This window comes from Carlito syrichta, unplaced genomic scaffold (genome assembly GCF_000164805.1).
Source record: "Carlito syrichta isolate Samal-C Ts95f unplaced genomic scaffold, Tarsius_syrichta-2.0.1 Scaffold307186, whole genome shotgun sequence".
Taxonomy (NCBI): domain Eukaryota; kingdom Metazoa; phylum Chordata; class Mammalia; order Primates; family Tarsiidae; genus Carlito; species Carlito syrichta.
This window is the reverse complement of record NW_007251282.1, coordinates 217,808-231,998: the sequence shown is the minus strand read 5'-3', so window position 1 is coordinate 231,998 and position 14,191 is coordinate 217,808. Positions and strand designations below refer to the sequence as shown.

At 45.3% G+C, this 14,191-nt stretch overlaps 1 protein-coding gene across 1 annotated transcript in view; it reads left to right on the top strand.

Moving 5' to 3' along the window:
* Positions 1-12,701, top strand: part of ATP2B4 (ATPase plasma membrane Ca2+ transporting 4) — a gene marked incomplete at its 5' end in the record, with an annotated part of 35,271 nt that extends 22,570 nt beyond the window's left edge. Inside the window, 4 exons of the mRNA XM_008064068.2 lie at positions 1,744-1,851; positions 2,774-2,950; positions 6,426-6,594; positions 11,759-12,701. Coding sequence (XP_008062259.2) covers positions 1,744-1,851; positions 2,774-2,950; positions 6,426-6,594; positions 11,759-11,784 — 480 coding nt within the window. The remainder of the gene's footprint in view (positions 1-1,743; positions 1,852-2,773; positions 2,951-6,425; positions 6,595-11,758) is intronic.
* Positions 12,702-14,191: the final 1,490 nt, after the last annotated feature.

The following is a 14,191-nucleotide window of genomic DNA, read 5'->3' as shown; positions in this document are numbered from 1 at the left end:
AAACATTCCTCTGCATGTGAAAGGTAGAGCAGGGCAAGGTCAAGGTCAAAGTCTTAGTCCAGACTTGGTCTTTACTTGCTCCATAGCATGAGCTTCAGTAGAAATGCAGAATCATCTTTGTGAGTCTTATTCCAGTCCTATGGCTATGACCTCAGGCAATTTCTTGATACTCCTCTGACACATTCAATCCTGTTCTGTTCCTCCTCAGACACATTTGATAGTTCTTCATTGCCCAGAGAAAAAGCCTGGGTTCATTGCTATGCCACCAAAATCCACACTGGTTAGGCCTCTGTGTCCCTTGAGGGCACTCCTTGATAAATCCTGCACTGCAGCCTGGTCACCATACTCAGTGTCTCCTGAAATTCATATTTTACTCACATTCTCTATCTATCAAAATCCAAGTCAACTTTCAAAGTCTGGTTGAAGTCATTGTACTCTATCCTCATTGTCAGAATAAATCACTTCCTCCTTTGACTTTTCAAGTCTTAATCCCTTGTATCAGTAAGGATCTATTCAGGAGACAGAAACCATACCACCTATTTGGACAGAGAAAAATTTAATATAAATAATTCTTGCCAGGCACAATGGCTTACACCTGTAATCCCAGAGTTTGGGGGCCAATGAGAGAGGAGTGCTTGAGTCCAGGAGTCTGAGACCAGCCTGAGCAGCACAGCAAGACCTCGGGACTATAAAAATTATTATTATTAATAATAAAATAAGCCGGGCTCGGTGGCTCAGCCTGTATCCTGCGCCTTGGGAGGCTGAGGTGAGTGGATTGCCTGAGCCCGCGGGTTCGAGACCCGCCTAGGCAGCGAGACCTCATCTCTACAATAAATTAAAAAATCAGCCGGGTGCGGTAGCGCATGCCTGTAATTCCGGCTACTTGGAAGACTGAGGCGGAAGGATCACCGGAGTCCAGCAGATAGAGGCTGCAGTGGCCAGGAGCGGCCACTGGCACTCCAGTCTGGGCAATAGAGTGAGACTCCAACTCAAAAAAAAGGAACTTCAGGACAAGGCTGCATGTAGGTTACAAATAAATAAGAGTCATAGAATCCTTTCATTATTTTTCGAAATACACAGAAGTTTTTACATTCATGAAATGTGCATGCACAAGAGTAAACTCTCGTCCTGTCCCTGCCCCTTTGTTCTGAAGGGGCTTGTGGTAGACCATCTGTGGAATTCTCAGAGAAAGGGAGGTGATGACATGGTGCACTTGTGGTTGACATAGTCAGCCCGCTTGGGCTCCTCCTGTGGGAACTGGGGTAAAGGGCATGGCTGCCCTGGTGGTAAAGGATTGGACCTCTTCCTTCTTGCCCTCGTTGGAGTAACGCTGCATCTCTGGGGAGCTCACTGTGTAACAGAAGTACTCTTGCCCCATCCCTCAGCAGAGCACCTTTCTTATTTGCCCCCATCCTCAGTTCCATTTTCCGTTGCTGTGCCTTCTGTTTGTCACCCGCTGGCTTTAGTCACAAAAAGCCTCTACCTTCCCCAAGTCCCCCAGATCTTATGTTAATCATAATTATAGTAACTGTGTCTGTCTCCCCGTCAGAGCACTCCATAAAGACTGTTTGTATCTACCTCCCCTTCTCGATTTCTTCTTTTCTCTTTCCCAGCATGCAAATCAGGACTTTGTGCCCCAGGGATTCTTGGATGGGGGATGATGTGGCTCTGGTGGCCTTGGCTGGAGGGCTAGATACATGTTAGTCGTCTCCTTGATGGTGGGCTGCCCCTTCTCTGTTCTAGATTTTCATCGTGGAGTTTGGAGGTAAACCCTTCAGTTGCACAAAACTCAGCCTGTCCCAATGGCTGTGGTGTCTCTTTATCGGGATTGGAGAACTTCTGTGGGGCCAGGTGAGTGGTGGGTGGCACGCCCTCCCCATGCATTTGTACAGCCTGCAGACCTCTCCTTCTCCATAGGAGATGGAACAAGAATGAAGGTCTAGCCGGGCTCGGTGGCTCAGCCTGTAATCCCGTGCCTTGGGAGGCTGAGGTGAGTGGATTGCCTGAGCCCGCAGGTTCGAGACCCGCCTGGGCAACTTGGCGAGACCTCATCTCTACAATAAGTCAAAAATTAGCCAGGCGTGGTAGTGCGCGCCTGTAGTTCCAGCTACTTGGAAGGCTGAGGCGGAAGGATCGCCGGAGCCCAGCAGGTCGAGGCTGCGGTGGCCGGGAGTGGCCACTGCACTCCAGTCTGGGCGACAGAGTGAGACTCCGACTCAAAAACAAAAACAAAACAAAACAAAAGAATGGAGGTCTTAGAAACAGAAGAGTTTACAGATCATTATGTTGCACGTGGTAACTAAAAAGAGAGTCATTCACTTTTAACGCCTTCCTCTACTCCCTTCCCATACACAGGCAATGTGACTATCTTCTCCCCAGAGTGGCTTTCCCCCAGGTCCTGGTCTCTGTCCCTTCCAGTATACTATGTATTATCATTCTGTTTCCCTTAGAAGACAGATGGCAAAATGGAAAGGAAGAAATGAGGCAAAAAAAGGAGAATGAAGTCTATAACTAAGCAAGTGGCTAGTAGAGTACTAGAATATAAGCCCTCTCTTGTATGTCCATAAATATAGAAAGCCCTTTTGAGAACCTGACAGCCGTGGGCACATGGAGAATGCTCACCTGAGCAGATTGGTGCTTCTGCCCACTGCCATCCCAGTGTTTGTGGTGATCGGATAAAGAGTTATCTACTCAAAGGCCTGACCATGTCAGGTGATTGACAGCGCTTCTCACCTGGTTCCGGTGTCTCTCCTTTCACTGCTCTTGTTCTCAGGTCATCTCTGCAATACCCACCCAATCCCTGAAGTTCTTAAAGGAAGCTGGACATGGCACCACCAAAGAGGAGATCACCAAGGATGCTGAGGGACTGGACGAGATTGACCATGCAGAGATGGAGCTGCGCCGAGGCCAGATCCTCTGGTTCCGGGGCCTGAACCGTATCCAGACTCAGGTACTCTGATAATGGTCTAATCTTTCCCTGGGAGGAGCAACCTCCCATCTTGGGGGTGTTGGGAGGGCAGCAGGCCTTGGTGGCCACATTTCTCCCCTTCCAAAGGCTCACTGCTAATGGGCAGCCCTGGTTCCCTTGCTTCAGGAAAGACAGGAGCAGAGGAACTTGTGCAGGCTCCTCTGAGAGTAGTCAAAGGATCAGACCAAGGAACATTATTAGCTCAGTCCTTTAGCTTTGGGTTGGCCACCCTCTGTCAGGGAAGCAAGCTTCCTGCAAAAGGTCTCTTGTAAGCACCAGACCTGACCCCAGGATGGGAGATGTTCTGGGTCTTTCCCTACCCTTCAGTAGAAAGGAGTTAGACAACATCTCTATGCCAGTGTACCCAGTATTCACTTAATGTAACATCCGCACACTGCCATTATAGTAGTAGATGCTACCTGGGGGGATCTTTGTAAAAGAAAAATGTCCCCCCAGGCAGCACCTATTACTATAATGACAGTGTGAGGACATCACATTAAGTGAATACTGGGGGCAGTGGCATAGAGACACCCTCTTATATCTTCCCCACTCAAAATGTAAGGCCATGGTGGGGAATCTGGTGGTTTAGTGTATAAGTGACAATTGTATCTCGAAGTGTCTTTTTTGCAGGACTCAGACTTGCTTCCTGACAAGGAGGAAGCTCTAATTTCCTTAAACCTTTTCCCTTCTTGCAATTTCTGAAATGAGATGGCAGCTGCTCCTAAGTCCCCTGCTGATGGCCCTGCAGTAACTCCGCCCGACACACACACTTTCCATGCATCAATTGTTACTACCTTCTCCAGGGTGAATGAGCTGGTCTAGGCATTGATAATCCTGTCTTTTCCTGTTCTCACCCCACATATCTTTATTGCTTTAACTCTGAGATTCCCCATCTCAAGAAAATGTAAATTCTAAGACCTCAAGGGTGATCTCCAGAGAACAGGCTTATTTCTGTCTGTTGATTGACTGGAGATCCCCCAAATCATAAATTTCACTCTCTAAAACTGGTCTTGCAGATGGTTTAGAAAATTCCCCAGTCAACCTCACCTCTTCAGTGTGTAGGGAATATCGGTGGGGTGGATATTCTAAACTACATACCTGGCTGAAACTTCTCTCCCATGGGTAAGACAGCAGATGAAAAGGTGGAAAGGAAGGCCAGGTAGGGGAACACTGGGATTTCTTTCCCCTCTCCTGTGTGCCTCATCCCAGAAAGAAGAATCCCAGCAGTGCCTCATGTTGTTCAGAGTTCCCATAACCCACTCCCCACTCCGCCTCATCCTCCAGGCTACTGAATCCGTCAAGTGCCCATAGAACCTGGCACCTTTGGCTCCCGTCTCTAAAGTCCCCTGTGCTTTCCTTTGGGTCTACTCTTTTCAAAATAATCTGTCTTTGCTTTTCTTCCCTTCAGGATCACCTGCCTCCTCTTCTACTATGTGATTTTTTTTTTTTTTCCTAGCCAGGATTCCCTCATTCCAGTGCCTCCTTGCTCCTTGTCAATTTTCTGTCCTGGGAGACCAAGATTCACGGGTCTTCCTTCCCCTCCACTACCAGTTTCCATTCCCTTGACTATGCACCTCTCTGCTTGGCTTCACTGCCTACACAGCTTTAGGTATACTACTGCCTTTCCTTGTTGGAGCATGAGGCAGTTGGGCCAGAATGCCAATGAGGCCTAAACTTAGGCTCCAAAGGCAACCTGTTAAAAATGCCATAATGATCAACCTTATACCATTCTGGTATGCACCTGACCCTGTAAGCAGATGAGGCTAACTATGCTAACATGCATTCTAGGTCCCTGAGGTCCACTTCTAGTATCAACTTTTCGGCCTCAGCTGGATTCTAACAAAATCCCCTGCCATCTCAATATTGACCGTTGTTATTCTCATTGTAGCGTTGGGAGTGGGAGGTGTTGCCAAACTATTGTCTAGTCCCGGTTGTGGTTTCCCCTTTCCTTAGTTCTAGGCTGTTCCTCTTTCTTTTTCCCTTTAACTTTTAGGGTGCTAAGAACACTAGAAAGCAGAAGTTTAAGAAACTTAAAGGCTAGAATTTGAAAAGTTCAACCTGGGATCCAGTTTCACTGTGGAGGTTGGGACCTTGTAACCCTAACAAGCACTGAACAAGGTGTCTCCACTGCCCCTTCTTCCACGGAGCTAGAACCCTCCCAAGTATAAACCCTTTGCTCCTGCAGGTTCAGGCTCTTCAGTCCCCTGGAACCAAAAATTTTATGTGAGGAAGGGGTGATGTTTTAGCTCTAACTTTGATCTGGATCCAGAAACTACCCTTAAACATGTCATGGCTTCTCAGGAAGCTTCATAAATAAGAACAACTGTCTCACTCACATGATGCCTGCTTTCCTATCTTCTCTCCCAGAGAATGAATTCAGGTTAATGGAATCAACCCCTTTCCAACATTCTTGGTAGATAGACCCCTGGTATTAGGCAAGTGGATATTTCTAAGATTATTTCACCAGATCCATGAAGGATAAAGAAAATTCCTTTTGATTTGTTCCTTGCTACTTAGGGGTCAGGGATAAAGATGGTAGATTTGATTGAGACCCCAGGTCAGGATCATTGATGGAAGATGAGTGACATTCATTGCCTTTGTCTCTGAGAATTAGCACAGTGAAAACCAGAGACTCTCTGTGGAGGCTGAGACCTGCTCACCACCATCACCACCAACCAAAACTCCCCCTCCCTCAGTCGAATTGCTGAGTCAGCATTTCTGCCAGACATTTCAGAATCTCTAATATATTAATGCAGTAAATAGCATTCTCTCTAATGGGCCTGGCCACTGGATCTTTGAGCTCCATTCTCAGGGACCCTATACACTTCAGCCCAGGGAAAGGGTATGTCAAAGAAGATACCCAGAAGAGGATGAGCCTTGCAACTCATGGTCCAGGGGCCTTTCCATCATCATGTCCACCTATGTGTGGGCTACTACACTGCCCATTTTTTCTCTAAACACATGAAAGTCTGCAAAAATAGTCCATTTTAATTGGCTTAGAGTTTCAGGAGCCTTAAAATTCAGTAATATATACTTTGCCTTCAGTATCTTAAATTGCCTGCCTTATTTTTAAGAGTACAGGTAAAAACAATAAATAAAGCTGCCAGCTTCTGTCTAGCTATTAGAGAAAAGTTCTTTTAAATTTTAAATACTCTTGGCCACCTGAACACCTTAAATGCTCACCATAGGCTAAAAGGGAAGAGAAAACTAGATTCTGACTGGGCATTGGGACTCCATGGCAAATTGTTCCCTAAATGAAGTGTGGTATGTAATTAACATTTTCCCCCTTCTCACCATTCCATTGGGGGTAAGGAAATCTCTCTCTTGCTTTCTATCTCCTGTTCCCTTTCCCGATAATTTCCACCCCCCTTCCCAACCTTCCATAACCTTCCCTTCCTCTTTCTTCACCTCTCTCTGACTGTGGAGCAAAGCTGTCTCACTCTCTGATTCTTTGCAGATCGACGTAATTAACACATTCCAGACGGGAGCCTCTATTAAGGGAGTCCTAAGGCGACAGAACATGGGTCAACACCTTGATGTAAAACTTGTTCCTAGCTCATCCTATGTACCAGTCAAATCTTCCCCCACCACCTCTGTTGCTGCTGTTTCATCTCCTCCTATGGGCAGTGAGTGATAGTCTATTATGATGCATGATTTGCTAAAATGACCACAAGAGAGCACGTGGCATCCACTTTAACAACCCGTGGTTATCTTTTCCTTTTGGATTTTCCCTTTGATCTTTTGACGTAAGGGAAGAAAAGACAAAAATCCCAATCTAAAACCAGGCTGTGTGCCCTTATGTTTTATTTTTTTAATATAGAAAAGCTATTAAACCTTAATTATTTTAAAGATAATAATCCTGTTTTCTGAGTGTTCCTCTGCATCGCTTGTTTCTTCCTTTCTTGAGTTTTGTTTGTTTTGCTTACCTTGTTTTTTGCTTTGTTTGGGTATGTTATTCCTCTCCTCCTGCTCTTTTGAGTCTAAACCCCACTGCCTAAGCTTAGGTGTGAGGTTAGGCGAAATGAAAACCCAGGAACTCTCTTTACATGGGGGCAAGTTTGGGATCTCCTGAAGAAAGATATGTGCTAATGTGCCTGTAGGTTTTTTACCAGTGGACTTTTCATAATTAAGGTAATATCAAACTCGGTCAATAATATTTGTCCCTTTGGCTACCACTGTATTGTTGTCTGGCAATATAAGCATACAAGTTATAGCTGAGTGTGAGGAAAAGAAGGTAGAACAGAATACACCCATTATTTTACTTTTCAGGGACTTTAAACCAAACTCTGTTTTAAGAATCAGTTAATTCATCAGGCACGGTGGCTCACGCCAGTAATCCCAGCACTTTGGGAGGCAAGGCGAAAGGATTACCTGAGTCCAGGGGTTTAAGACCAGCCTCGGCAACTTGGCGAGACCTCGTCTCTACAATAAATCAAAAAATTAGCTGGGCGTGGTGGCACTTGCCTGTAGTTCCAGCTACTTGGAAGGCTGAGGCGGAAGGATCACCTGCAGGAACTCAGCAGGTCAGGAGCCCATGAGCATGCCACTGCACTTCAGCCTGAGCAAGAGTGAGACTTCAACTCAAAAAAAGAATCAATTAATTCATATCAAGGCAGGAGAAATATGTGAAAGGGTCAAAATAACTTATTTTTTCTTTCTTCATTTACTAAACTTTTTTCTAGGAGTTTCTGAAGAGCAACTCCCTGCCCCCCTTTTTTGTTTTGTTTTGTTTTTGTTTTTCCTTTCTTCTAGTTTGATTGTTTCATCAAAAGCCAGCCATTTGTATCTTATTTTATACGTAGAGTTTCGAAACCCCCTTTTTCAGCCAGACTTTCAATTGGAATGCTATCAACTCTCACTCTGGTGTTCCCATTGGTAGGTTGTTGGATTCCTTCCCCAGATGGGACTCAAAGAGGAGAGAGAAGGCAGCCAACTCTTTGCCCATAGTGCGGGAAGAAGTTTCTCTGTATTAAGTATATTGTGGACTTCAAATATCCAAGTGCTCTATTCTTTCCTCCCCCATTCCCAGGCTTACCACCAGCTCTGGGATGGGGATAAAGAAAGAACAGATGCCTTGTGTGTAATTCACATGATTGTGGACTATGCTAGTTGACAAGACTCAATTGGTTTTGTCTTTTTAGCCAACTGTAAGTGTTCTGATGTGAGGTATGTGGGATGGCCCTTGATGTAGATGCATACAATTTCTTTAGGTCCAAAGAAGGCAAGAAAGAACTAAATAAGCCTTGCCCTGCAAATATCTAAGAGCGTCTTGCTCCAGTCCTTCCATATTTGTCTCTATATTCCTTTTTTTTCTTACTAGTTTTTCTATCTCCTTCTTACTAACTTCTGCTTTGCTCATCCTTCTCTGGTAGGAAGGGTTAGTGTCAGATGTCCCAGTGGTTTGACCAAGCAGAAGATTGAGCCCATTTGGCTCTTGAAGAGGAGCTGGTAGAGGGTGTGCTCCCAACCCTCAAAGGCTAGATGATCAGAGAAGAGACAGGCCACACCTGCTCTTTCTCCAGCTGTGCCTTCCTAGTCAGGGGTCCTAGAAATTACAGTCATGGATTTTAAAACCTCTTTCCCATTCCAGATTTCCAAATAAATTTGATTATTTGCCCAACTTTCATTAGATAGATCACTAAGATTTCTCTAATCTTACAGAATTGAACTTGGTCAGTAATAGCCCTGATCCTTCTCATTCCCTGGTTTCCAAAAAGATAGCAGAAAACTCCAGAATTCCAACAGTGGAGATGGCGTCTTCACCTGCTCCCTCACTGAGCTCAAGAGAGTAGTAGCTTTTAGCACTCATACCTGATCTAAGATCCAGCCTGGTGGGGCTCTTGAGTAATGAAAACGAGGTGCACTTCAATCAGCCACTTCACCCGTAGGACAGGGGCCCCAGAAGAGACATTTGCCAGAGATTTTGAGAAATTTTGATCAGGGAGGGAAGAGTTGATTGGTTGAGAGGAGAGTGCTCGAAGCTTTCACTGCAACTACTTCACTAGCCCCGTCTTGTCCCCATGGGTTGCTCACACACCAAACACTATGCTCCAGGAAGGGATGATGCCTACCCTGGGTGGACTGGTGGTGATAATGCGTGATTGCTCATCAGCATGTGTTCTCTGTGGTCAGTGTTGGAGTTGAGGCATTCTGGCACAACCTCATGCCCTCCTCCTTCACCCTTCTCTCCGGCCACCAGCCCAGGTGGTGTTCCCAAGCTTTCTGACCCCTCTTCACTTGAGCTTCCCTTACAGGTAGCTGGTTTCCCTTTAGATTCCTGAAGCTCTGCAGTCTAACTGGATGACTGTTCCTTGCGCTCCCAAAGAAGCTTCCCCTATTTTTTCCATTTACCCATCCCCAACTCACTTTTATCTCCCTTATTGTTTACCTGCAACAGTATTGTTGGTCATCCCAACAGGTGAACGGAAAAGCCAGCAAACAGGGCCGCAGACCCTCACTCCAACCCCAATTGTTAAAATCTATTTTCTATCATGAACTTTACATATAATTGTTTCAATAAAGTATCCAATTGAATAGAAACAGGAAGTTTGAAAATCATTGATATTGAAGATGATGAACTGGTAGTGTAAAATACCTGCTCTCCTATAGTACTCATTAGCAATTTTGAGATCTCAAGAGCAGGTGAAAAGTATGGGCTATGTTGTCACTCTTAACAGTGATGGCTTTGATGAGATGGGATGGCTTTGGATTCGTGTATTTGTACCAGGGCAAAGGGAAAAGGCACTGAGCTTGGGCTCACTTGATACAAGTCGTCTTGCTCTAAGATTTGATAGATAAGTGAAAACTTGGGGCCTCTTGAAGACTAGATGGAGCTTTAATTCCATCTGATCTCACCTAGATGGAGATCAAAGGAGACATGACAGGTAAAATTCATACATCATATGGCCAAATAGGAATCATAGAAGGATGGAAAAGTCGGTCCTCACTTTCCGTTCAGCATTGTGATTATATGCCCAGGCTCCTTGATTCTTAGCTGAAGCGGTTGAGCTAATGCTATTGAGTGGCAAGGAGTCCCTTGCCTTCTGAACTCCGAGCACTCTCAGTCCTGGATAGGTCTGCAGGCTGAGGTAGAGTGCAGCAAGATAAAGAAAGCCTTAGCCAGCAGAGATACATTCTCCTCCAGAGAAGAGGGACCAACAGTGCTGACTGCTGCTGATGGCGAGCCTTCTTTGGGGAGTATTTTTGAAGGTTATTCTATACAGTGGTAGGAAGCATTGGAACAGAGAGGTCAGCCAATTTGGCTGTCTCTTTGTATACTCTGCTGTCTCCAAATTCTTGCTTCTTCTCCAGGAACATATTTTTTGCTTCAACAGCAAAGGAATGAAAGAGATGCCCTACCCCAACATTCATCACTCCTCCCTACCCACTTTCCACCTCAACAACTGCCCCTGCATTCCTCCCATTTCTTCTCTGATGAAAGATTTTTTTGGACGAGACTAGCATCAGCCACTTCCCAACAATTCAAACTGCCCTTTAACCACTTGCCTTTCCCCTGGTCTCTGTCTCTCACCTCTCAGAGATGCATACCCCTTCCCCTTCCCAATTCTACCAACTCAGGTTCTAAGAGAGACAAAAGCAGAGCTGTCAAAAAAAAAAAAGCTGGTGCCATGGACAAGCAAAGCCTGCTCACAGGGATCAATAACTGTTGTTTTTTTCCCTCTTGACCCTGAATTGATTTAATCCCTTCCTTTTTGTTGAGTAGAACAAAGACTTTGACATAGGTCAATAAATTTCTCTTTGCCCAGCAAAGCTGCAAATTGCTTCCTTTCTTCCATTCACTTTCCACCACATCAGAAAGGCCACTTGCTTGTAGCACTGCCTCCCGGATTAGGTTTCTTTCCTTGGTCCCTTCCTTTCCCTTCTTCTCATAAGATCATGCTCCTCTTCACAATTTGGAAACAGCTGGAGAAAGCAGCATGATTGGGCACAGTTGCTATGTAGCAGAGACGTGGACATGCATGTGAGTTATGAGAGCCAGGTCTTCTATCAGTAGGCAGGAGGAAGTCATCCGTTTGACACCTGAATTTAATCCCCATCTTCCAGGGGAGGGACCAAAGGAGTAGAGTTCTGTGTTCTTTGGGGGCGGGGACACAATGGAGGTCGTGGGATGTAAATATATGCATGTTTCCTGACTGAAAGGGCAAACTATTAAATTGGAGAGTTTTAATTTCCTGCATGCCGTTGACACAAATGAAAATTGATCTCTCTGCCTGGCTGCACAGTATTCATGGTCACCTGTCACCCAATGTGTATGTGCAGATAGGTATATGCTAGCTCTTTGAGGGCTTTAAACAGATAACTAAAATTTAATGTGCAATTTTTCCATTCCACATTCACAAAATGTTTAACCTCAACACAGAAATCCACATGTCTGAATCATCTTTAAGTTTGGCTGTTAATTTGCATTTAGTTCCAATGTCCTTGCCCTCCATCTAAAAGAACTAATGAAACTTCTTGTTTTCTGTTTTATTTGAAGAATGGATTGTTTGGGAATGCTAACTTGGCTTTGAGTTTTCTACTTTTTTTAATGCAGCTTTTGAAACATCCTACTTGTTTGCCATCACTCACTCCACCCCACTGCTTGAACTCTGAGCCGTGTGATGTTTCTAGTGCCCCCTGGTGTCTTCTTACGTGTTTGATTTTGGTTGTTGAGCAGTCATGGTTTGTAGTCTGGGTTTTGTTTCTCTCCTCAAACCACCGGTTCCTTGTTCTTCTGGCCAATTCTCATCTCCCTATTTTCTCATCCTCCATTTCTTTCCCCTGGTATAGATCAAAGTGGTCAAAGCATTCCATAGTTCTCTCCACGAAAGCATTCAGAAACCCAAGAACCAAAACTCCATCCACAACTTCATGACCCACCCTGAATTCGCCATAGATGAGGAGTTGCCACGAACACCACTCCTGGATGAGCAAGAAGAGGAAATTCCTGACAAGGCTTCTGGGACTGGGGTGCTTCTATTGGATGGTGACATCACTCCACTTGCCAACAAAAATAACAATGCAGTGGATTGCAACCAAGTGCAAACTGTTGCCTCCCACTCGGACAGCCCTCTACACAGCTTGGAAACATCAGTTTGAATGTTCACATTCTGACTTCCATCCCTACCTTGCCTCTTTCTTTTCTCATCTGTCCCATCTGTAAGGTGATGATGGGATTTTTCATTCTATCAGCTGCTCCCAAGTGTGTGTGAACCCCGACCTGACCATGAAGAGACAAGAGTACAGTCCCGCAAGAATTTCAGCTTACACTTGAGTTGGGCTTTGTAGCAGGACCCAGTCAAACCCCAGGCAGATAATGGTAGAATCTACTCCTTGGGTAGACAGTTGTCATGCTTAAGGAAAAGATGACAATCCTCTTGGCATCACCCCAACCTAAATTCTTCCCCACATTCGTACCTATGTCTCCATCTCCTTATCCTATGAGTCTTGTCATTTATAAGCTAAGTTGAGGGTTCAGAGAGAGATGAAAACCCCCAAATGAAATACATTCAGGTAGGGATGGAATGTATAAAATCAGCCAGTAGTGTGATTGTTTCTAAACAGTTTTTCCCATTTTGAAAACTTTTACCTAAAGGCCTCTAGCTCTTTCTACCCTTTCAGTCAAACCTCCCCAAAGTTCTTTTGTGACCTTTATCTTTCTTTTCTTCCCTCTTTGTGTATTTGTTTATTTTAAATTTACAATGATTAAGATAAAGGAAAGGACATGGGTGAACTGAGTGAACTGTAACCATTCTCCCTTTTGGTCCCAAATGAACTCTTGATTTAGTTCTAGAATCAAACAGCTTTCTTTGCTAAAAAGGTCCTTTTGAAGAAATGAAATACTAGTAAGAATGTTTCAGCCAGGCTTGGTGGCTCAGCCTGTAATCCCACACTTTGGGAGGCTGAGGTGAGTGGATTGCCTGAGCCCACAGGTTCGAGACCCACCTGGGCAACTTGGCGAGACCTCATCTCTACAATAAATCAAAAAATCAGTCGGGCGTGGTAGTATATGCCTGTAATTCCGGCTACTTGGAAGGCTGAGGCAGAAGGATCGCCGGAGCCCAGCAGGTCGAGGCTGCGGTGACCAGGAGCGGCCACTGCTCTTCAGTCTGGGTGACAGAGTGAGACTCCAACTCAAAAAAAAAAAAGAAAAAATGTTTCCCTGTTGTTGACAGGTGACCTTTATTTGTAAACTGCCATCTTGTCAGGTGTTTTTTAAGCATCAGGGAGATCAGCCTTGCCCATGAAGGCCGCATGTGTATAGAAAATATATTCTAACTTTTACCATAGTTCTGGCTTTCTCTTATTCCTAAAGTGATGGCAAAAGAATAAATCGGGTTTGACCCTGCCTCCTTGCTGGACTTGAGTGTTGAGGAACAGAACCTGGCAGTTCTAGGACAAGGCAAACCATCAAAGCAGACGACTCTCATGGGGTCTTCCTTGGGGTGACCACCGCTTTTAAAGCCATCTGCCAAGTCTCTTCCAGGGCAGGACCTGATTACTGGGTGAATGAATGTTGCAAAGCCTTGGGAGAGGCCAAAGAGCTATTCTAGCACGAACTGAGAAAACCTTCCTGCAGGGACAAGAAACCTTGAGTTTAGGTGCCTGGGTTCCAGCCTCGACATATTCCACAGTGTCTAATTCTACTCTTCACCGTGTCCCACAGCTTGTCCGGTCTCTGAGAAGGTCCCAGCCCTTCTCAAATACCCAGATTTTGAAAGTACGTTTCCAAAGTCGGAGGCCCCTGTGACATTTTCCTGACTTAGAGAAGCAAAACCCACCTTCCTCCTTCTCTCTTCCCCTTTCTCTCACATGCCCCCCTCAAGCTCTCTCCAGCCACGGGCTCCAGTGGCTGTTCAGTCAAGCCCTGTGCCTTTTCGCCCTGAACACTGCCCAAAGCATCCCCTTCCCACCTGCCTCTCAGGAACTGGAGACTTTGCTAGGAGATGTCTTTTAAGTGTTCCTTACTGGGACAAGGTGGAGCTACATTTGCAGAAGCTTCATTTTCCTCCCTGATGTTGACTTCTGTGCAGGGGCTAATTCATGTTCCCGGCTCCCATCTCCCCTTAGATACACAAAAAGCCCACCCTCTCTTTCTATAGTGATGGAAACCAAGAAAGGGGGCTTATGAACTGCAAATGTCCATGTGTGAGAGGAAGGGGACCTGATCCACTCAACCTTCTCTTCTGGATACTTCTTCTCTTGCCCCTGAGCTATCGAAAG